The sequence below is a fragment of the Antechinus flavipes genome, chromosome 4 (assembly GCF_016432865.1).
Source record: "Antechinus flavipes isolate AdamAnt ecotype Samford, QLD, Australia chromosome 4, AdamAnt_v2, whole genome shotgun sequence".
In the NCBI taxonomy this organism is placed as follows: domain Eukaryota; kingdom Metazoa; phylum Chordata; class Mammalia; order Dasyuromorphia; family Dasyuridae; genus Antechinus; species Antechinus flavipes.
In genome coordinates, this window is record NC_067401.1 from 157,919,348 (window position 1) to 157,943,532 (window position 24,185).

A 24,185-nucleotide genomic window follows, 5' to 3' on the forward strand; every position below is an offset into this window, starting at 1 on the left:
TTCTTTTACCATGTAGTAATCAGACAAACAAAAAAAAAAAAAAAAGAGAGAGAGAGAGAGAGAGAGAATCTTAAGTGGGGAAGGAAAGATCCCCTTCATTGTGCATTTCTGGAATCAGGCTTACAAAACTTTCACATAAATATTGTGGCAGGCTAAGCATATTGTTCATCCTTTAAAGACTGGGTTCTCTTTGGCCTTTCTTCCTGTTATACATTCAATACCCATAGTAATTCAAAGGAAAGCAGCCCTAAATGACATAAGAACTGTGGTTAATTTAGTGGCTAATCTTGATTTTAAGATTTTCCTTCTCTCAAAGGAGATATAAAACACTACAGATACAAAATGTTGCCTATGCCATTAGACATAGTCTATCAATCTGTTTTTCATTAACTTTTGTCAGTGTTTTTACCAAAAGGAATGGTTCTATGATAGGAAGTTGGTAAAAAAGAAATACACACACACACACACATATATACATTCACACACATATATGAGTATATATTCTAAATAGTCTACAAACTTTAGCTTCTCTCATTTCTCAATCTATATCTTTTGGTTTAGGCTCCTGTTTATCTTCAAGTTATTGAATATTAAAACATTGATTTGTTTTCCAAAAAAGCAAAATAATTCATTCTTTACACATAATTTATTTACAATATTGTATAAATAGCATTTAATATGGATTAACCAATAGGAAAAAAAAAAGATTTCTGTGCCCTAGAGGTACTGGCATAGAAATAAATTTGACATTTCAATAATTCTCCCCCCTCCCTTTACAGTGTCCTTTCTCTTTACTCCTGTCTTTGAACATATATTAGTCCTGTTGTTCCAACTTTAAAGCTGAGCAAAATGATGTTTTTCAGGTCCTTGTTGAAAATGATGTGGTAAATGAAAGAGAGGGCCAGGAGGATTCTTTAAATCCCTCTGTTTCCTAATCTTTTTTCAATCCTCTGACTCACCCTGTTCACCTTCTCTTCTTGAAGCACTCCCAGCACCTGGCTAATTAACACTACTCACTCCCAAATTGTTTCTGACTTCCCCTCATTCAAGAAGAAAAAGAAATATTTCTTTTAGCACCTTCCAGATGTTCTCATTTTCCCACATCTAAAGAGAAAAGGAGGAGCAAATAGTTGCCAAATTGCCCAAACCCTCTACTCCTACACCCTCACATTCACTCACCTGCCATGCTTAGTTCTGTCTAAACAGGTCTTAAAAGCCTCATTAATTTGGCTACTGCTTACTTTCTGTCCTAAGCGACCTCAGGGAAGGTTCAGCTAGATCCTAATTAATCAAAAAGCAATTATTGCCTAGTACTACGTTTGTTACTGTGTTAGGTGCTGAAGATACAAAGAAAAAAATAATCCCTGCCCAGAAGGAGTTTGCATTCTATCAGGGAAAAAAAATATCAGGGAAAAGAAATATCTTAGTAGATATGAAAGATATACAAGGTAGCATTTTTGTAGGGGTAGAGGGAAGGTAAAAAGATTGGGACAAGACTCAGAGGGAAAGGCACTTGAGTTGACTCTTAAAAGGAAAAGGAAAAGGGGTTCCAATAGGCAGAAATGAAGATCCAATCCATTGCTCTCCCAGAAGAGAGAAGGTCAAAATTTTCAATCTACAGAAAAATTAGAAATTATGAAGACTGAGGAAAGGTCACTGGGCTTGGCAATTAAGACAATCATTAGTAACTTTGGAAACAATAATTTCAGGTGGGTAATGTAATCAGAAGTCAGATTGCAATCTCTTTTGGATGCTAAGGTTCTCCATGGAGCAATAATGACCATATTTAATGGTTTAAAATATGACACACAAAAATGTTATTTTCAAATATAGGATGATCCTTTTCCCTAAAAGCACAGTACTTTGTTATTACTCAGAAAAGCAGTCTTTTTTGAGATGTCATCAGCTTCTTAGTCTGTAGTCTCCATGACAACTACTCCTAATTGGTTCTTGCTCTACTCCGTATGATCTAAAATGTTCAAATGCTATACCACAGTTACCTCATCGTTTAAAATATTAGATTTTAAGGATAGCCAAAATCATTGTCACCAAAAAGAGACCTTTTCCACGTTGTTTCAATTTAATTCAATGAACAATTCTTTTTAAAGTACCTAATCTGCACACTATGCTAGGCTCTAAGTATAAAGTATATCCAGAATGAAACTCCTTCCCCATAAGTGAAGTGGAATAAATATGAAGTGAAAAAGTACAAAAAAATGTTGCTTTTCATCCTTCAATTTCAAAGAGGGCCAATGATATCATAGTTGATGTCTTGCCTTGCAAATAAATTGGATTTAAGAGAGGCAGAGTTGCACAAAGTTGTCATTGAAGTGCAATAGCAGAACAAAATTCCAAGAGGATTGGTGATGCAATGGATGACCTTGATGTGTTCAATGCCTGACCAAGCTCTAAGCACTCCATAACACCTGCTATAACTGCCTTCCAAACCACTGGAACAAATTGTTCTCATCCACTCATTAGCGGGGAGTAGTCTTCTCATAGGCTTGGAGTAAACACATCCTCAACAGTTAGCCTCAGCTTGGTTTAACCCATCTGTTGAGAAGGTTTACCAGATGTGGCCACTTTGCATACTACAGCTCTTTGGAGCCACAGGTGACAGATGGGTGCATGTGAACACCAAAAGTGAATAAGCAGCCTAGAAAAGGACTCAGCAAGTTTTCACACAGAAGTGCTAGCCCTAGTGAACACCCCCTACATCCCATATGTGTGTGTATTCTAAATTCAAAGAAATACAAAATAGAGAGGAAGACACCAGTATTTGTTGGGGGAGGAGGGATTTAGGAAAAGCTTTTGAGTTTGTCATTTGACATATGAGTTAAGTCTTGAAGAGAACTATGGATTCTAAGAGGCAGAAGGGAAGAAGTGCCATGTGTGAGGAATGGTAAGAAGTCTTGTTTGACTGGACCATAGTGGGAATAATCTGTGATAAGAAGTGATAATAGGATGAAGCTAGTGTGTGAAGAGCTTTAAATGTCAAAGGAATTTATATTTGGTTCTAGATCAGTGCTACTTAATCTGGAGTCCAGGAATTCTTTTCTTTTCTTTTTTTTTTTTTTTTGAAGATTTTGATAACTGCATTTCAGTATATTGGTTTCCTTTATAATTTTATATATTTTGTTTTATGTTCTTAAAAACATTATTCCAAGAAAGGACTTTTCCATGGACTTCACCTGCGGAAGAAGTACATGACAAAAAAGAGTAAAACCCCCTGTCTTAAAAGTAATGGGGAGTTTTTTTTTTTTCTAAGAAGGATTAAAGAAAAAATTGTCTAACTTATGTTTTAGGTATGTCACTTTGTCATTTATATGGAAGACAGATTAAACTTCAGAGAAACCAGTCAGAGATTAGAAAACCATTAGAATAGTTTACATGAATATTGATAAGGGGCAGAGCTAGGAAGGTCATGATTATAGGAAGAATCTTCTGGAGAAGATTTGAGGGATAAATAGTGAAGGGTTGGTCTTACTAAAGAGGAACTAAAGAAAAACATGGGAAACAGTGTCAGTGATCTGGAGATGTTTAGAATGGAAGAAAAAATGTTAATGGCAGATGGGGAGGGAGAGAGAAGAACTCAGAGAGGAAGATGTGGGTGGATTGAAGAGTAACAAAGTTTAGAATAGCCAAACCAACTTTCACAACCTCACTTAGCCGCAGAGAAGTTGACTCACAGCTACTCAGTATTTGAATCAGAATTCTAATTACCTTTTCTGACCCCAAGTCCAGTGTGTTGTGTTGTTTTTCCATTTTTGTTCAGTCCTTTTTAGTCATGTCTGACTCTTTGTGACCCCTTTTGGAGTTTCCTTGGCAAAGATACTGAAGTGTTGCCATTTCTTCCTCCACTCATTTAACCAATGAGAAGTTGAGACAAACAGTATTAAATGACTTTCCCAGGATCTCACAACTAGTAAAATGCCTGAGACTGAATTTGAACTGAGGTCTTTTTGACCTCTTATCCACTCAGCCATCTAGCTTCCTCTTTTTCCATTTTTACTATGCTTCTATTTTACCCGTTTCTATGAAAACTTGTAGGAATAGTTTGCTGACAGAAAATCCAACTGTGACTTTCTAGAAAGACAAACTTATTCAGTTTCTCAAACCCTAAATTTATGCAAATTGATATGGACCAGTGCACCCACTAACACAAGAACTCTTAAGGTTTCCCAAGCCCAAGGCATACAATACCACCTCAATACCACTACTCCTAAGCATCCACCAATGTTACTACACTAACAAAGTATAATTACTTTAAAGCAAAAGATAGTGCATAAGCTGCATAGAATGACCCTCTTCTCCCTCCCCAGTCCCATACATACAGAGGTATATTTATATATTTCCACATCACTGGTGGGAAAGGGAATTATTAACATGCCCAGAAAACATGGGTGAGAAAATAAATAAATAAATAAATATCACTGTCAAATATATTCGAACTCCTAAGGCTCTGAGAGTGTCCAGGATGGAAACATTTTCTGCCTTTAATGTAACTTGCTAATATAGGACTCCTTCATGGTTAGATTACTGGACCATGAATCAGAAAGGCCCAAATTCCAATCTAGCTCCAGACTTGTGTTATCTTAATCAATTCACTTAACCTATGTCTTTCAATTTCCTCAAATGTAAAATGGATAATAATATCACCTTCTTCTCAAGTGTTGAGAGGAGCCAAGAAAATAATATTAATAAAGTGCTTTATAAACCTGAAAGTGCTGTATAAATGCAAGCCATCCTATGCTGGTCTACTACAGGGTTGAATTCTGCAGATCCTCTCTTGTTTCCTACTGTTAGGGCTGCCTCTGGCTGGCCTCTTCTTTACAGAGGAAAGTTTGGTGTTTTGTTTTTTTTTTTTTTTTTGTTTTGTTTTGTTTTATCATAGCCCCAGGGACTCTCAATTTTCTTTGTAATTAAGACTCATCCTCTTAGTCACCCATTTCCTTTTAAAAATATATTTATTCCGAACTTAAAAAAGTAAAACAAACATTTCCATAATATAATAAAATGGAAGGAGAAGATAATTGTATGTGACACTGCAAATATATTATGTACAAGTTGCTATTACTTTTAAATATATAATAAAGTTATCATGTAACTTTTTTTTCCTTTTTTTTTCTTCCCTCCCCCTCCCCACACTGTATGCTTCTTCAGCTCCAGCCCCTCCCCATATGGCTCCCCACTTTTACAACTTCAGTGTCATCCTCTCCTTATTGTCTCATCCTCTACACCCAATCTATTACAAAAGCCTATATATATATTTTTTACTTTTATGACATTTCTTGCATATTTCTCTTTCTCTGTAACACTGCCACCTGGTACAAATCATCACCTCACACTTGGACCAGTGCTATGGTTGATCTAGTTGTCTCAGTTTTCTCCCAACTCCAATCTATCTTCTACTCAGTTGTCAATTTGATCTTCTTAAAAAGCACAGGTTTGACCATATGACTCTCCTACTTAATACACTTCCATACCCTTCCAATCTTCTTACAGCTTATATTGCCCCCACTCACAGTCACTAAATTGAGAGACTGTATGTTCCTCAACAAGACTCATCATTTTCACTGATGATCCTCCACTCATGGAAAGTTCTCCTTCCTAATTTCTACCTCCTAGCTTCCTTCCAGCTAAAATCATACATTCCACAAGAAGCCTTTCCTAATCCTTCTAAATTTAAAAAAAAATTTTTTGTTATAGCTTTTTATATATAAAATATATGCATGGGTAATTTTTCAATATTGACTCTTACAAAAACTTCTGTTTGAATTTTTCCCCTCCTTTCCTCCACCCCTTCCCCTAGATGGCAGGTAGTCCAATACATGTTAAATATGTTAAAGTATACGTTAAATACATGTATACATATTTATATAATTATCTTGTTGCACAAGAAAGATGAGATTTAGAAAGATTAAAAATAACCTGAGAAGAAAAAAATAAAAATGCAAGCAAACAATAACAGAAAGGGTGGAAATGTTTTGCTGTGGTCCATACTCATTTCCCTATGTTCTTTCTCTGGGTGTTGCTGGTTCTGTTCATCCCAGATCAATTGGAACTGATTTGGATTCTCTCATTATTGAAGAGAGCCACATCAGAATTGATGCAGATGATCAGAATTGATCATCATACAGTATTGTTGTTGCCGTGTATAATGATCTCCTGATTCTGCTCATTTCATTTAGCATCAGTTCATGTAAATCTCTCCAAGCCTCTCTGTATTCATCCTGTTGGTCATTTCTTATAGAACAATAATATTCCGTAACATTCATATACCACAATTTATTCAGCCATTCTCCAGTTGATGGGCATCCATTCAATTTCCAGTTTCTGGCCATTACAAAAAAGATTGTCACAAACATTTTTGCACATACAGGTCCCTTTCCCTTCTTTGATATCTCTTTGGGATATAAGCCCAATAGTAACACTGCTCGATCAAAGGATATGGGTAATGTGATAACTTTTTGAGTATAGTTCCAAACAACTCTCCAGAATAGTTGATTCCGTTCACAACTCCACCAACAATGGATCTGTGTCCCAGTTTTCCCGCATCCCCTCCAACATTCATCATTATCTTTTTCTGTCATCTTAGCCAATCTGACAGATGTGTAGGAGTATCTCAGAGTTGTCTTAATTTGCATTTCTCTGATCAACAATGATTTGGAGCACCTTTTCATATGACTAGAAATAGTTTCAATTTCTTCATGCAAAAATTGTTTGTTCATATCCTTTGACCATTTATCAATTGGAGAATGGCTTGATTTCTTATCAATTAGAGTCAAATCTCTATATATTTTATAAATGAGGCTTTTATCCGAACTGTAAAATCAGTTTTTTTTAGCTGTAAAAATGTTTTCCCAGTTTATTGCTTCCCTTCTAATCCTCTCCACATTAGTTTTATTTATACAAAATTTTGTGATCAATAACGACCTCTAGTTCTTCTTTGGTCACAAATTCCTTCCTCCTCCACAGGTCTGAGAGGTAAACCTGATCCTTCTAAATTATAGTGCCTTCCCTCTGTAGATTATTTCCCATTTGCCCTGTATTGAGCTTGTTTGTACCTAGCTATTTGCATGATGTTTCTCTCATTAAATTGTGAGCAACTTGAGGGTAGGAAACTGTCTATTGCCTTTCTTTATATTCCTTGTGCTTAGCACAGAACCGTTACATAATAGGTGCCTAATAAAATATCAGTTGACTTCTTTTCGGAGAAGGCCTTAGACATTGCCATTTTAAACTTCCTTTATTTCTGCCTAACACCATGACAACAGGTTGGCTACTATCTGATTTAGGGTTGGTGAATGCCTCTCAGCTCCTCTCCACTCTTATCAATGCCCATTTTGACCTATGAAAATCTCATTTTAGGAGCTGGATTGAAAAAGATTAGGTGAAACTGATGAACTTTGCCATACTTTTTTGCTGTTAACATAGCAACTGCTCTCCCTGCATATGTCAATTATATTTTGGACAGCTAAGCAGTATAGTTTTCTCCACAGATGGGATAAAAATAGAGAAAATGATTATATTTATTTACAATTTATGCTTTCTTAGCTTCAGAAAAGGATGAACATTAGCATAAAAAGGGATAAGCCCTGGCAAGCAGAAAAGAATCTCATACAAATTCTGTAAGCAATTATAGTTTTAGAGTCACAAAAGCTGTTGCCAAGCCCATCTAACTTTCCCTTGCCCCAAGCCTGTTCAGAAGTCTTTCAGTTCTTTCACTACCCCTGTCTGTTGATCCAATTAGGGCTGGAGTAACATCTGAAAATACAAAATTATGAAATTAAACACCCTCTATTATAAAGATGATTATCACCTCAGAGGGCATTCAAATCTGGTTGTCATATAGCCCATGAAAGTAAGGAGAGCAATCAAGTATTCTACCTGTTGTAGAAGTCCCACTCATCTATTCATATTTCCATCTGTGGCCTAACATTATAGTAGTTTGTCTAACCCAACAATTTTCACAGTGTGATCCATGAGGATCCTGAGACTATTTCAAGTGATCTCTGAGATCAAAAGTATTTTCATAATACCAAAATAGTATTTCACTGTAAAAAAAAAAAACAACTTACCCTTTTCAACTATATATCTGTATGAAAGTAGATTTTCTTTACATACTTTGACCAAAACAACATATCACCAAAAATTGAATGACTCATTGAACATTGAAAAGATTTGCAATAATATCCAAAACAAACAGAAATATCACTCTCATCATTAATTTTTTTTATTTGGAAAGAATAGTTATTTTTCATTTTAAAATATGTTAATATGTATTTTTCATTGTTTTGTTAAATTGACAAATATTTTTAAATTGTATCCATTTTTATTTTATTATGGTACATATTAGTAGATATAACCCAAATAAACCGAAGATCTTTCGGTTCTTCAGTAATTTTTAAGAGCATAAAAGGTTCTAAGACCAAAAAAATATGAAAAGTCCTGACCTAGCCTATGGATGGAAGTCATGTCGCCTGTGTTAAAGTTAGAGAGATCTTAGAATTCGTCAAACCCCATAATTTTTGTCAACAGACAATCCCAATTTCATGAAAAATGTGAAATTTAGGTTTATTGCTAGAGAAGTGAGTATGCCTGTGGAAACCAAAGAGTTCACAATCCATACAGAGGTTTACATATTTATGACAACAGGACAAAAGAGGGAAGAGGAAATCAAATCTCCATCTAAAGGAGTGTGAAATGGGAAGAAGGAAATGCTAGTAAAAATAGGAAAAAGACAAAACCCCTCTCAAAGGGAGGAATACGGTGATGATGAAAGCCACATTTCTTTCCCTTAGGAACTGATAAACTATGAAGATAGGATGGTCTGTTTATTTATGACTCCCAGCTACACAGGGTGAGAGAACTTTGTCCTTGGCACATTTAGGGCCTTCTGAATGCTCTGGGTTCAATATTACTGGAAAATGTAGCAATTCAAAAGGATAAGTTCAGAGAACTCCTTAATGGTCCTTAACATTTTATAAATAGGGAAAATTTAATATTGCAGATAAAGAAAATGACTTCCCCAAAATATCATTGTTAATCAAGACAGATTTTTCTATATGTATTCAACTGTTATCTCCCACTTGTTCTCAACTCAAACCAGACTGAATTTCTCAAACATTCTATGCCTATATCTTCTCTCATTTTCTCTCTCTACTAATCAAAATTCAGTACTTTAAAAATCAGGTGATTTCTATTATAAAGCCTGCCCTGACCATTCCATGGTGATGATCCTTCACTATCTTGGGTTTAGATATGGCAGTTTTGTTTTCAATTGTGTCAGATTTTTCATGACCCATTTGGGGTTGTCTTAGCAAAGATACTGGAGTAGTTTTCCATTTCCAACTCATTTTACAGATGAGGAAGTAAGGCAAACAGGGTTAAATTATTTTTCCCAAAGTCACAATTAGGAAACATCAGAGGACCCCAAGTTCCTTTCTACTTGTGTCATTCTACTGTGTCATATATGTTCCTTTGCCCCAGCCTGAACCATAAGCTATAGTTGATTTTAAATAGTATTGTATTTTTTCTATTTCATGTATGTAACTTCCTATCTACTCAAATATATTATAAGCAGGTGTGTGTTGGGACATGTTTAACAACTAGCTCTTCAAAAAGAAAAGAAAAATTTATTTGTGGACACATTTCTATATTTAATCTACATTATTAACGATTTCTTATCACTGAATTAAGACAATCTACAAAACAACAAATCAAATCCTGATTTGTAGCCTATTGTGATTTCCAAGTTATAAATGTTCACACTGAAAATTTAACAGATTCTAGAGTTAAGCCAAGCTGACTTCAGCCCACTACTGATTGTAAGCCTATTGAGGGCATCTAGATGCCCCAGTGGATAGAATGCTAGGCCTGGTCAGGAAGACCTAAATAAAAAATCTAACCTCAGATACCTTAGCTATGTGACTTTGAACAAATCCCAATCTCTTTCAGGCTCACTTTCCTTTACTGTAAAACAGGAAAAAATAATAACATCTGCCTCCCAGGATTGTTGTGAAGATCAAATGAGATAATATTTGCAAAGGCTTACAAGCACAGTGCCTGGAACATAGTAAAAATGGTATAGATCCTCCCTTCCTCCCTTCCCTTCCTCCATTCCTCTCTCATCCTTTTCCTTCCCCTCCTTTGCCTTCTCTTCTGCAACAGTGTCCAATACAATGATAACCATGATAACCACATAGTAAGCTTTTTTTGACTCTTAGTGATTAATCTAAGTCTGCTTTCTTCAATAGTCATCTTGTGGTTCTTATATGACTTTTCCAGGTCCCATATCACAGATGTGATTCACTCAAGCTTTAGAATATAAAGTATTTGAATTTGTATTCTCCATCATTCAATGAAAAGTCTTAGTATCTTCTTTCAGACGACACAAGGCATATAAAGAGAAACTCAATCAGACCTCCTCAGAGGCCCCACTACAGTTCCAACATGAAGCCAGCTGGGTCCAGTTCCAACTTGGTATCAATCGCCATGGATTGTACTCCAGATCAAGTCCCACCATCAACAAACTCCTTCATGACATGAGGCACTTCCCTACCATCAGTGCTGGTGAGGTTTCCTGGAATTTACTAGGTTTTTATCACTTTTTCACTATAGGGTGGGTACATTGTCCCCAGGGCCCAGCAACACCCTAATCACTGAAGGGGAATGATTTGAGACACTTTATAAAATAACAGTAAGCTATTACATTATTAAAATGTTTTTAAACTTATAAAAGAGTTATCACATTTTTAAATTTTATATTTTCACAGCCATTTTATGAAGTAGAATACACAGAGTTAGAGCTGGAAGAGAATAGAGATCATCTATTCATTTTGTTGTTGAAGAAATTGGATCCCAGAATAGGGAAGTGTTTAGCTCATTATCACATAGCTGGTTGATCACACAGCTGGAATTCAATCCAGTGTTCTTTCTATGACAAGTTACTGCCTCTTAGATATAAGGAAAGAGTTTTAGTTTTTTCCATTTTAGAAAAAAAGAAAATGAAAATACTAAGATGCAAGTTCAGAGAGTATCAGAATCATAAGGTACCTGAAAGACCTTCTAGTCTAGTCACCTGGTTTTATAAATGAAGAAACCACAGCCCAGAAGCTACTTGTATAGGAACATATAGCTAATATATGGTAGTTGAAAGATTAAAATTAAAATTCAGATTTTTTGACATGTCCCAATCTGGCCACCATATTTCCCTAAATAAAGGAACTTATCAGAGTTCACATAGCAAGTAATCAGCAAAAATGGGATAATAATTCAGGTCTTCTTCAGTGCTTTCATACTATCACATATTCCACTGAATTTCAGTCTTGAGAGGAGGAAGACAGGAAATTAGAGACCTCTGGGAATTAGCAGGGATGTCTGTTGTGTAGGCAAGATTGGTTTCACTCTGCTTCCTCTCCTTTGCAGATTACAGTCAGGATGAGAAGGCTTTGCTGGGGGTATGTGACTGCACCCAGAGTAAGTGACACACTCCCACCTCTGTCTGGCCCCTAGTAAGTGTCTTGTCACGGATCCTATTGTCTACATAGCAGCACGGAAGGGCTTGGCCATCCATTCAGACATATTAAGCACCAGGAAGAGTCCTGGCACATAATACATGAAAAATACAAAAGCTTGACTGTTTCAATAATAACAATAAAACCTAATTTGAACACTTTCAGAAGTGGAAGAATAAAATCAAAGAGATTGCACACTAAGGATACTGGGGTTCTGCCTACAACTCTTAGAAGAAATCCCATAGATTTTTCAGTGAAAACCAAAAACAGTATGGAAACAGCTATAGTGTTTCCTTTTCCAGTAGGGGAAAGAAAAGCATTCCTTGAAGCCACCAGTATCCTGGAGATTTTCCCTATGGGCAATATAGAAGGCATCCTTTCCAATAGAGACATTTCAACCATCTGCTCATTACAGTGCCTTGAATATAATAGGAGCTTAATTAATGGCTGCTGAAATAAATTGTTTCGAGCTAAAATCCTGGAATTGGGAGGGAGTCAAGATATAAACCAGATCTGGTCAATTAATAAGATTAGGGTCTGAACCTTAGAACTAGGAAACTTCTAAACTCATCCTTCTATCCTATGCCATTGTCCCAGTTGTGAAGCCCAGTGGAGTCCACTTGAAACTGGTTCTGAGGTTCCAAGACTTCGGGAAGGCAATGTTCAAACCCATGAGGTAAGCACCAGCCTTCCCCACTTCTACTGTCTATCTCATGCCCCATTGGGTATTCTGCCTCAACAATTTCTCCTCGCATTCGAGAAAAGCAGCACAAACATTCCAAGTCAGTCATTTAGAGTTTGGCAACTTTCATGTAATGAGCAAGCATTTATTAATCAAAAGAAGTAGATGTTTTTCGAACACAATCCTTCCTGTCTGTGGGATGGAAGACAAAGAAAATTTTAATGTCCACTTAGAAAAGACCTGAGGGAAATGCAACTTGTCTTTTCTTTTTTTACAACTCAGAATGTACTTTCTTCTGAGAAAATCCAAAGATGCTGATTTAGCTGAATCCCTAGTATTTATCTAATTCTACTTAGGGGATAAGTAGAAAGACAGTGTTGTACAGGGGCAAAGACTAGAAATCAAAAGATCTCAGTCTACAACTGGCCAACTATGTGATCTTGTACACATCACTTAAATTTTCGAGACTTAATTTTCATCTGTAAAATTGGAGATAAATGGATGAGATGATCTCTAAGACCCTTTCTAGTTCTTATATTCTATGAAGAATTTGGGGAATGGTGGTTCTCAAAGGCTGTTTACTGAATTGGGACTATAAGCATCCTTCCCTTTTAAAATAGGGAATCTTGACTAATTTAAAGTGAAGCAGTACCAGAACAATTTATATACTGACAGCATTATAAAGAAAAAAATAATTTTCAAAGACTTTAAAAGAACTCTGATCAATGTTAAATGTTAAAATCAGTATTCCAAAGGACCAGAGACAAAACATACGGCTTGATATGGACCAAAACATGCAAATGAAATGAATATTTTTATTTATGGCCAATGTGGAAATTCATTTTGTGTGTCTATATATTTGTGAAATTTTCTTTCTTTTATTTTTCTTTTTTTGATTTAATGGGGGGAAGGGGAAGGAAAGAATGAATGCTTGTTAAATTGGAAAAAATTGAAAATCAATGTTGAAATAAAACTTGCAATAATTTTTTTTCAAATGAGTGATCCTGCTTTTGTGTATTGATATGGATCTGGTGTGACTGCATAGCAAGTTAGGAGAGATTTTGTTTTGTTTTCCTTTTTTTATTCTTTTTCTTTTCATTTGCAGCTTGCAAATTATTGTTTAAATTTTTGACTACTTATTTACATTTTATTTACATTTAAACTGCTTTTGTAGCCCTATCTCAGTACCCTTCTTAGCTTATGAAATTATTACGAAGGCATTGTCTTTCATGTTTCTGGCAAAGTGAACACTAAGACTAATATCCACATTTAATTATCTTCTTCATCTGTTAACGATCATTGTCATATTCCAACAATAGAATTTCTGTTGGTACACAGGTGTTTGTATGTTGTGTCTCCCATTAGAAGGTAATCTCTTTGAGGTCAGAGATCATGTTTTCACCTTTCTTTGTATCCCTAGCACTTGGCACAGTGTTTTATTGATAGTAATAAATAAAATAAAATAAATTAATAAAAAATTGTTGACTGATCTGCAGCCTCCCTAAAAGATTCCTTCATAGACATGTTGTATTTAAGAAGAACCCTGAAAAGATTTTAAAAAGGAATAGGTGCTCACATTTCCTTCCTCTTCTCCAAAGGACTGCTTGATATAGTGGAAAGAATTGTGAATTTGGTGTCAGAGTTTAAATTCACTTAACTTCTGAGCCTCACTTCTTTCATCTACAAAATGAAGAGTTTGGACCAGAAGAACTCAATTCTGAATTCACAATTCTATGAACCTTCCCTAACCTACATAAGGCCTTTCAAAATAATCAGTTTCTTCTAAGACTCAAGATAGCATGAAGAATAGGGACATGATAAATTTTCATCAAAGTAAGGAAGTCTATTTCTGCTGAATTGATCTCATTCTGTTTCTTTGTTCTCTTCTGCTTGCTTACACAGAGCTCCCACCAATTCTCTGAAGTCTATTTCTCAAAATCATTGAAAGTTGTTTAGTTCTCCCAACTAATTCAGATTCTGTCTGTCCAAGAGCTCTTAATGATGAAATAAAATTCCTCTAAATATTATCCTGGACAAAAGCACTGAACTTGAACTCAGGAAACTTGGGTTCCAGTTCTGGCTCTCTAATCAACTTCCTGGTGTTGGAGAAGAAGGAACCTGAGTTCTAATTCTATCTAATTGTAATTCTACAACAAACGCTTGCTTGAAACAGATAACTATGCTCTTCTGTGGCTTAAAAAGGAAAAGAAAAAAAAAAAAAAAAAAAAAGGACATGAAGTAGCCAGTACATACTCAGATCATCAAATCATGATATCTCTGCTGTTTCACTGCTTGTGTGACCAAATCATAATACTCCCATTGTTCCTTTATCTATTCAGTGTAGGGATTGAACCTGTCCTTTCAATTCAATTAGCATTGATAAAGCACCAATGTATGCAGAATGTTGTACAAAGTACCAGTGGAAAAAGATGAAGAAACAATCTTTTGCATGGAGTTTATATTTTAAGAACAGAGGTTTTGAACATATTCCCTGCAAGCTTCATTGTGACTTACAACAAATACTGGCTTGAAACAGATAAAAATATAATTAGAAAATATTTATCAGAATAACTAAAAATACAACAGAACAAAGATAATGTTAATATGTGATTTTCTATATCAATATACAACTATAATGATCTTTATATATGATTTGGTGGCTCCCATTTCTCTGAATTTGACTACACTGGTCTAGGATATGTTATAAGGTATATACCTATCAAATCATAATATACATTATAGGATTATGCAATAGAGAGATACTCCAAAAAGCATGGTTTAAAAGAAAAGGTTCTTATTATTAAGAGTAGTATGTAAAAGGATATGTAGAAGAGTTAAGATTTGAAGGGATGTGCTGGAATTCAACAGGAAAAGGAATTTGTGAGGTTATTTCTTGCACAGGAAAGAGTAAGCAAAAGCACAGTGACTGAAAGTGTAGGCTGTGTAAAGGGGACAGCAAATAGCCCTGTTTGATTGAAATATGGAGAACATGGAGGAGATAAAATCAGAAAAATAGTCTAACATCAGACTATGGAGGGTTCTACAAATGAAAGAACCTGAACCTCTCTCTGGGGCTAGTTTCCCATTTGTAAAATGGAGGTAAAATTGGAAAGGGAATTGGGATTGCTGAGGTCACTGCAGGATCCCAGCATCTTGTTATAAAGACAGACATCTATTTTTACTCTCATATACGCTACCAACTGATACACAATTTAGTGGAATTATAAAGGACTTTCCAAAAAAAAATTAGATAAGAAATTCAATGCTGAAATTAATGAGCCTTTATTTAGCACATTTTTTTAGCCTTTAGACCATGGCAGAGGGAAGATAAAATTCATGAGGGTACTGTGAGATACCTTTCCCTGGATTTGCAGCATGGTTACACCAAACTTATCCTTTCTCCTAATCTGAAGGGTAGGATCTTATGGATCTCATTGCCATTTCAAGCTTCAGGGAAGGCCATAGATATAGCATTTTTACATTTAATATTAATACAATTACAATAATAATGTTAATAACAATAAATATTAATAAAATAATATTTTATCAGGAGGGTCAGTGCCTTAGATTGGCTTCCCACTTCTCATGTCAAAGGGAAGGAGCCTCCCCTCTCTTTCCTCCCAGTGAAGCTAGAAGTTTATAACAAATATATATGTATGGGAGGAATATAAAGAGGTAAAGGAACCATATAAAGCAAAACTAGCTTATCAAATGAAAAACTGCTCCTAGAAACTAGAGAGATTTTCTGGACTACCATCCAGATCAAGAAAAAAAAGTTTTTTTGTTTTTTTTGTTTTTAAACTTTGGCCATACCATTCTTCTATGGCTTAAAAAGGAAATGGAAAAAAAAAAAAAGAGGATATGAAGTAGCCAGTATATATGCTCAGATCATCAAATCATGACTCCTTGCTTCTTTTCAGACAGCAACGGGAGGAAGAGACACCTGAAGACTACTTCTACTTCATTGACTTTCAAAGACATAATGCTGAGATCGCAGCTTTCCATCTGGACAGGTGGGTGCTATTAGCCTGAAGACCAAGTAGATGGTATTGAGAGGGAGGTTGGGGTATGACCTTCCTAAGACTGGATCTGGGCCACCCTTCTGACTATCTGACATTTCTTCCTACTTATCCATTTCCTTTGGATTCCTCTCCCCATCTCACCACTTGTAGACAAACATTATGACACTACAGTTAGTGGCTAGGAATCTTCATGCTACTATTAACTTGTTTCCAGAGGCAGTGTGTAGGAGGAAATAAAGTGCTCAAATTGGAATTAGGAAGAGTTAGATTCAAACACAACTTCATATACCTACTTGTTCTATTCCTAGTAAAAAGGGGATAAAAGCATCCATGTCACAGTTATGAGGACCAAATAATTGAATGTATATAAAGTACTTTGAAAAATTTAAGGTGATACATAAGTGTTTAATGATTATTAGTAATTTTTAAAATTTAACTTCTCTGCAACACAGGTCTCCTATTTTAGAATTGGGGAAAATGATTTCTGCCCTAAGCTACTGAGATTTTTGGGAAACCAAATATAGTAAATTGAAAGTACTTTTCTCAAGTTTCCTATTCCTTTTGGAGATGAATAAATAGTTTAAGGCTCAGCCAGGAAGATGACTGGTATGGCCAAGGGAAAGTGATGAAGTAGGACTACTGCCCCACTTAATTTAAAATTGAAGCTTCCATGGAGGATACTATCAGTTCTACCCCATGGTTACTCATTTGCTTCTCCTGGCTAAACCTATTTAGAATCCTGAACAGGCATCCAAGGTACAGTGAAATTTGGCACTGGCCTGTGAAATGAGATCTGCCTCTATGGTGTGTCTAAAGAGTACAGCTGAGGGGTAGTACTGTGGGGAAAGGGTTCTTCTCTGTTATAACAAAAGAGATTCAATAGCCATTTCTTGAGCACAAATTATGTGTAAAGACATTGTTCTAGGTTCTGAGGACACAAAGATAAGACACAGTTGTATTCAAGAAGTAGCAGTAATGGTCATAGTAACAATAATAACGTAGGAGGAATCTTCTGATTTGGAGTCCCACATACTGATGAAATCATAGATCGATGCTAAAAAAAAACAATAACAACAACAACAATAGTGACTGACTTTTTTATAATTTATATACATCCTCCTCATTTTATCCTCACAATGTACGGATGGGACTGGGTATTGAGACTCACAGGGCTAAGTGACTTATCCTTGAGCATACTGCTAATAAATATCAAAGGCAGAAAGATTTCTATTAAACAACTGTTAGAGGAAGCAAAAGTGGTAAATTCCATAAGAAAGGTTGGGAGAGGGAAAGGGATTTGTAAAGGATACAGAGATTAGAACTAATGCCCACCCCCCTCTCTTTCAGGATTCTGGATTTCCGTCGTGTCCCCCCTACTGTGGGAAGGCTGTTGAATGTCACCAAGGAAATTTTGGAGGTCACCAAGAACGAAATCCTGCAAAGCGTATTCTTTGTCTCCCCAGGTACAGAACACCAGCCCCAACACTTTTTAGGGACTAAGTATAGAGTGAATAAATGTGGAAATGGAGTTATCATCCCACTGTCTTTAGTGCATATACTTTGAATTGTTTTTCCAGTGATGAAGGGGAGGGTTTAGGTTCAATCTTCCTACTCCATCTACTGACTGGGGATTGATAGGTGCCATCTGTGGGTAGGAGACAGAATGTTCTGGGTATGTGATATTAACTGGTTTGATGGGTATTGAACCTACAACCTTAAGCACATTTATGTCCTGCTGTCAATAATCAAACCAAAGGATGATGAGTCTCTGTAACCACATGGACACTATAATAGGGTACACTATGAGACTGAGGTCAATGTATCCTTTCTCCCAGTGGAAGTTGTTATCAGAAATAGCACCCAGATTCCTGTTTAATTACAACTTGTGAGAATTAAATGATGTAATTCTAGAAACCTTAAAAAACTATTTTGGTTAGAAAAAAGCTCACAGGATACTAGATTTAAGTTGGAAAAAACTTTAGAAATCATTTAGTCCAACTCCTTCCCTTTTCACAGATGAGGAAACTAAGGCTTAGAGCAAATAAGTAACTGGTCCATGGTGACTCTACTAGCCAGATATGTCTCAGTTCTGAATCTGGATTTGAACCCGGGTCTCCCTGACAGATGGTAGAAATATTCTACCTACTATACCATGAAGTAAGCTTCATTTCTTCTATAAATGTGATCTCCCCCCACCAAAAATAAATAAATGCTCCAATAGAAAAAAAAAATGCTTTAAGCAGAACCATTTCTTTGCTATATGGAGCTCCCAACAAGAGAGGGTTTAGTACAGATTTGCCTACCATGGAAAAGATATTTCATCAAGATACTCCATTGGTTAAGGAGAATGTAGGTCCCTTCATTTTTGTTTAGTGGGGTGTTGTCAACCAATACAGCCACAAAGATTCCATCTAATTTGTGCATGCTAAATCTCGTAGACTGAGCCTTTTATGCTTTAAGTGAGCTAGAAACTATGTTAAAACCTTAGTCCCCTGAACCAATTAAGTCTGGAGAATGATTTCCCCCTTTCTAAGGAAAAACTGGCTTAATCTAAATGAGAGGAACTTTGCTCCTAATACATTTCACCATATCATAGCTTCAGTCAACCTCTCAGAGGCAGAGTACAGACTTCTCCAAATCCTATAATGCTGGAAATCAGCTCAATGACAAATTCTGTGTCTATTGTCTGAAAATTAGTCTGGCTAAATATGGAAAAGCTCGCCACCAAAAGATTGAAAATTTTTTGCAGGGGGAGGAAGAGGGATCCACAGGAACTCATGAAGATCATGAAACAGTAGAAAGTGGACTGATTAAAAGTCAGATGACCTGAATTCATAGTTAAGCTCTAACATTTAACTACCTATATGATCTAGAACAAGTCAGTCACTTCACATCTCTATTCCTCAGTTTCTTTCTCTGAAAAATAAAGTTTGTACTAAATGATCTCTAAAGTCATTCCAATGCTAAATTTATGATTACATGTTGTACCAAGGTACAAGAGGTAGACATATACATGGTGACAGAAGTACTCACCACAATCAAATCAGGGCTTTTTAAAAGTACTTTTTGAAGTTATTTGAAGTATTCTCTTTATCTGTTTAACAACAACAAAAAAAATTGTTTACATAGCACACCCTCCCAAGCTAAAGAATGGAATTACTCTTTTTTCCAACTGCTCTCTCCTTTTCTAGTAATTTATATTAGCCAGCACTTTTACGAAAAATTTACAAAATATTTTACATGTATCTTATTTGACAATACAGACAATTCTCCCTTTACATATGTGCATTCTGTGCTAAAGTAATTTTTATATTCTGCTAATTTGCCCAAAGACATGGAGAAGGAAAGGAAAGAAGGGGACCACAGGCCTTAAAGAGAGGGAATTGAAATATAGTTCACGGACACATGAGGGCCAGGGACAAAGAATCGAGAGCAAGAGGAGGAACTTGTTAGGAGGCTTATCCAGGATTGAGAGGAAGAACACAAAGTTGCAGGGGGAGAACACACACAAACATGTAGGGGCCAGACACATAGACAGAGAGAGAGAGAGAGCGCAAGAGACAGAGAGAGAGAGAGAGAGAAGGAGGAAGGGAGAAAGAGCACACAATACTGACAGTAAAGTAACATAGGTGGTTTCTTGGAATATGGATTTCTTTCAGAATTCTTTGCATAAAATTTTGAATACAGATTTACATAGAACAAGAATGGTCTACATATGTATTTTTAATGAGTGGTTTTCAGCTAAAAAGACAGTGTCCTATTAAACTCATCCTTTTGTTCCTGCTTTTCTCCTCCCCCATCATCTAGCCAGCAATGTGTGCTTCTTTGCTAAGTGTCCATATATGTGCAAGACCGAATATGCTGTCTGTGGCAACCCTCACCTATTGGAGGGCTCCCTCTCAGCATTCCTGCCATCTCTCAACCTGGCCCCAAGACTATCTGTGCCCAGCCCATGGATCCGATCTTATTCACTGGCAAGAAAAGAGGAGTAAGTCCCTATAGGAGTTGGGAATTTGGAGTAGATGGAGAGAGTTAGCCTATTGGCCCCAATACATACTTGTCATAGTCCTACAATCCATGTCCTGTTTTTTATCAAATATAGATGAACCATAACTAGAATTGTATCTTACTTTCAAAGAGCCATCTTCTCTCCTTAAAAGTCAATCAATAAATATTTATTAAGCATCTACTATGTCCCAGACACTGACAATTCTTCAAGACCAGACTGGTTAGTCACCTGTCCTGGTTAAGTGTCTATCCTTGCTGCCAATCTGTGTGCTTACAGGCTCTTTCTTCTTCCTGTCCAATTTGAAATTCTCCCATATCAGCTATTTCTAAAGAGGGTCATTTAATTTGTACCACTCTCCCACATTTACTGTCTCTCTGCATTGACAGGCTGAGAGATTTGTAACAGCCTAGCTCTGACTGATGTGATCTAACCTTAGACTAGGGTCCATTCTCAGGAAATAGATCCATAATTACCTAAATAATCATCCTAAGTCTTTAGGGATTGACTCTGGCTATGTCTGAGTAGCCTGTGTTTCACTGAGAAATCCCATAAACTCAGAGGGGGATGAATGGATCTAATGGGGAAGTGGGGAAAATGGAAGGGACTCTGGGACCATTTCTGTGTTCCTAGCCTCCTGGATTTTCTTCTTTTCCTTAGGTGGGAGGTGAATCCACTGTATTGTGACTCAGTGAAGCAAACTTATCCATATAATAGCAGCAACCGACTCCTCAACATCATCGACATGGCCATCTTTGACTTCTTAATAGGTAATGAAAAATGATCCATTTAAATAACACTTAAAGAAGCAGAGTGGGGTAGTGAATAGAGGAACAGCATTGGGTTCAGAAAGATCGAGGTTCAAGTCATGTTCCTGACATAAACTTAATTATGTAAGCATGGGCAAATTGTTTAATCTCTCAGTGACAGCATCTCTATCAAATTGTCCAAGTTATACAACAGTTACTGACATTGAGTTTTAATACAGCAGGTTCTTTTAAACCAGTTACATCACAGGTCTGAGCCAATGATTGTGTATAAACACTTATAATGTATGCATACATGTGTATGTATGTATACATTGTATATTGCATGTATGTGTACCTAAGTGTGTTAGTGTGTACAGATATGTGTATATACATCTATGTGTTATATATATATGTAAAGTGAGGATGACAGTACCTTCTCAGTCTACCTCATAGAGTTGTTGGGATTACATGAGGTAATGTTTATAATGTACTTTTTTTTTTTTTTTTTTTTTTTTTGGTAAGGCAGTTAGGATTAAGTGACTTGCCCAGAGTCACACAGCTAGAACATGTTAAGTGTCTGGGGCAGGATTTAAATTCAGGCTCTATCCACTGTACTATCTAGTTATCCCTATAATGTACTTTTTATTTGCCAAGTGTTCAAACTCTGCTGCAAAAAGTGCAACTCTTTGACCACATTGTTTGAATGCCAAAGGTATGCTTGCCTGTAAGATTATTTTATGGAGGATTCACACAAGGCAAACACTCACATGATGGTTAGAAAAAGCGATACAAGGGCACTCTCAATGTCTCTGTTTAGAATTTTGGAACTGATTGCACAATATGAGAGATACCAACTTAGAACTGCCCAACAAGACATACTTTCTTCAGAGAAGATGTGCTCTATGAGTAAAGCAGAAGCTTTCTTTTTAGCTCAGAAGAAATGCAAGATGTCCAAATTTAGAAAAATCCATCCTAAATTTCACATGGACTATTTGACCTGACCCATACTAGAGCATTATGAGCTTATATTGCTGTAATCAGCCACAGTCAGTGGTCTACTGTACCTTGATTCTAATACAGTGGTGTCATTTAGGTCCTTTTCAAGAATTAAGGATAGCAACCAACCAAATTTTTAACTGTAAAATGTTTGTGTTTTGTGTGTGTGTATGTGTGTGTACATCACACACAAATACTTACATACATTATACAAACACAAATAACATGCATCTTACAGTATAGAAACACTTCATATGCATATACATGCATTTACATGTGTGAATATGTGAAGTGTTTTGTATAGATAACAGTTTACAGCTTTAAAGTGTATTAAAAACATTGTCTTACCTGATCCCAACAACCCTATGAGGTAGATAGGGCAGGTATTGTCATTCCCATTTTACAAAAAAAAACAAACAAACAAAAAAAAAAAAACTGAGGCTGACCTTTTTGTAGTATCAAGGAACTAAAAATTGAGTGGATGCCCATCAGTTGGGGAATGATTGAATTAGTTATGTTATATGAAACTAATGGAATATTATTGTTCTATAAGAAATGATAAGCAAGCTGATTTTAGAAAAGCCTGGAAAGACTTATATTAACTGATGCTGAATAAAGTGAGCAGAACCAAGAGAACATTGTACATAGTAAGAGCAGGAATATGTGATGACCAACTATGATGGACTTGGCTCTTTTCAACAATGAGGTGACTCAAGGACTTGGGGTAGAAAAAGTCATCTGCATCTAGAGAGAAAACTATGGAGAGTGAATGTGGATCAAAGCATAGTATTTTCGCTTTTGTTGTTATTTGCTTTTTTTTTTTTCCTTTCCCATGTTTTATTTTTCACTTTTGATCTGATTTTTCTTGTTCAACATGACAAATACAGATATAGATTTAGAAGAATTGCACATGTTTAACCTGTAGCAGATTTCTTGCTATGTTGGAGAACAGGGGGGGAAGAGGAGAAAAATTTAGAACAAAAGGTTTTGCAAAGGTGAATGTAGAAAACTATCTTTGCATGTATTTGGAAAAATAAAATAGTATTTTAAAAAAAGAAAGAAATTGAGGCTGAGAAGGATGAAATAGCTTGTCCAGGGTTATACATTAATGCAGGAGCCAGGAATCAAACCCAGGTTTTGTGACTCCAGATCCTGTTTCCTTTCCTCTTGGGAGCAGGGAATGGAAGAGAGAGAGAGAGAGAGAGAGAGAGAGAGAGAGAGAGAGAGAGAGAGATTGAATAATGATGCTTAGTCCACACCCTCAAAGGGTAACATGAAATACTGAATATGAAGGTACTTTGAAAAGCAGAAAGGGCAACAGCCATAGGAAATGTTAAAAACTGCAGCTTAAAAGATCAAGTTTACAAGAAAAAGAAATTAAGCTTTTTCCCTATTGTTATTGCTTCTCCATTTCTTCACAAAGCTCAGGGGTTAGAGGAGGAAATAGGAAACATAAGTGGCTAAGATTATTAGATTTGAAGCTTAGACAATAAACATTGGCCTGCTTGACCCCTTCATTTCCCAAAGGAAGAAAATGAGATCCAGATAAATAACTGATTTGCCCAAGGTAAAGAGGCATATGAGGGTAAAGATAAACATATCGTTAACCTTCATGGGATCTAGAATCATCAGGCAAGGAGCCAAAAAATAAGCCATAAACCTGAATCTCATTTTATTCTACACCACAGATTGACTTTCCAAAGATTTTTGAGTCTGTTGAAGGCAAACTCTGGTATTCTTTTACCTGAAGAAACTAGAAAAGATAGAATGACTCAGTCAAGTAAAGGGATATTATTGTTGCCGTTTGTCCTTTGTTCTCTTAAGAGGAGCATGACATCAGGGAGGTGATGCCATGACATGAAAGTGAATTGCATTTAAGTGAGGGAGAGCTGGGCAAAGTCACCTGCCTCACTTTCTCCTCAAGTGCCATCTGGGCTCAGTAGCCAAACAGATCAAGATGACTAGAGATGAGTCACGTTATATGGCACCCAAAGGTTTCAAGCTTTTAATAAAAATAGTCTACATTCTGGATCAATTCTAGCTGGGTTCCCACTACTGCTACCCTTATGAGCAGCTTCAGGATCTCTCATTTCATTACTCTGGATTCAGTTCTGTAACCATGGGTTAGGGCAAATTACAGTTCTTGTAGCTGCTATTTGCCCCTCTTCATTATTGAGAGGAATAAAAGGTCAGGAAACTGACACAATGACT

At 36.2% G+C, this 24,185-nt stretch overlaps 1 protein-coding gene across 1 annotated transcript in view; it reads left to right on the forward strand.

Moving 5' to 3' along the window:
• FAM20A (FAM20A golgi associated secretory pathway pseudokinase) overlaps window positions 1-24,185 on the forward strand; it is a 70,988-nt gene that overhangs the window by 42,956 nt on the left and 3,847 nt on the right. Inside the window, exons 2-8 of the mRNA XM_051995232.1 lie at window positions 10,391-10,575; window positions 11,431-11,481; window positions 12,117-12,195; window positions 16,122-16,214; window positions 17,571-17,686; window positions 20,031-20,211; window positions 20,890-20,999. Coding sequence (XP_051851192.1) covers window positions 10,391-10,575; window positions 11,431-11,481; window positions 12,117-12,195; window positions 16,122-16,214; window positions 17,571-17,686; window positions 20,031-20,211; window positions 20,890-20,999 — 815 coding nt within the window. The remainder of the gene's footprint in view (window positions 1-10,390; window positions 10,576-11,430; window positions 11,482-12,116; window positions 12,196-16,121; window positions 16,215-17,570; window positions 17,687-20,030; window positions 20,212-20,889; window positions 21,000-24,185) is intronic.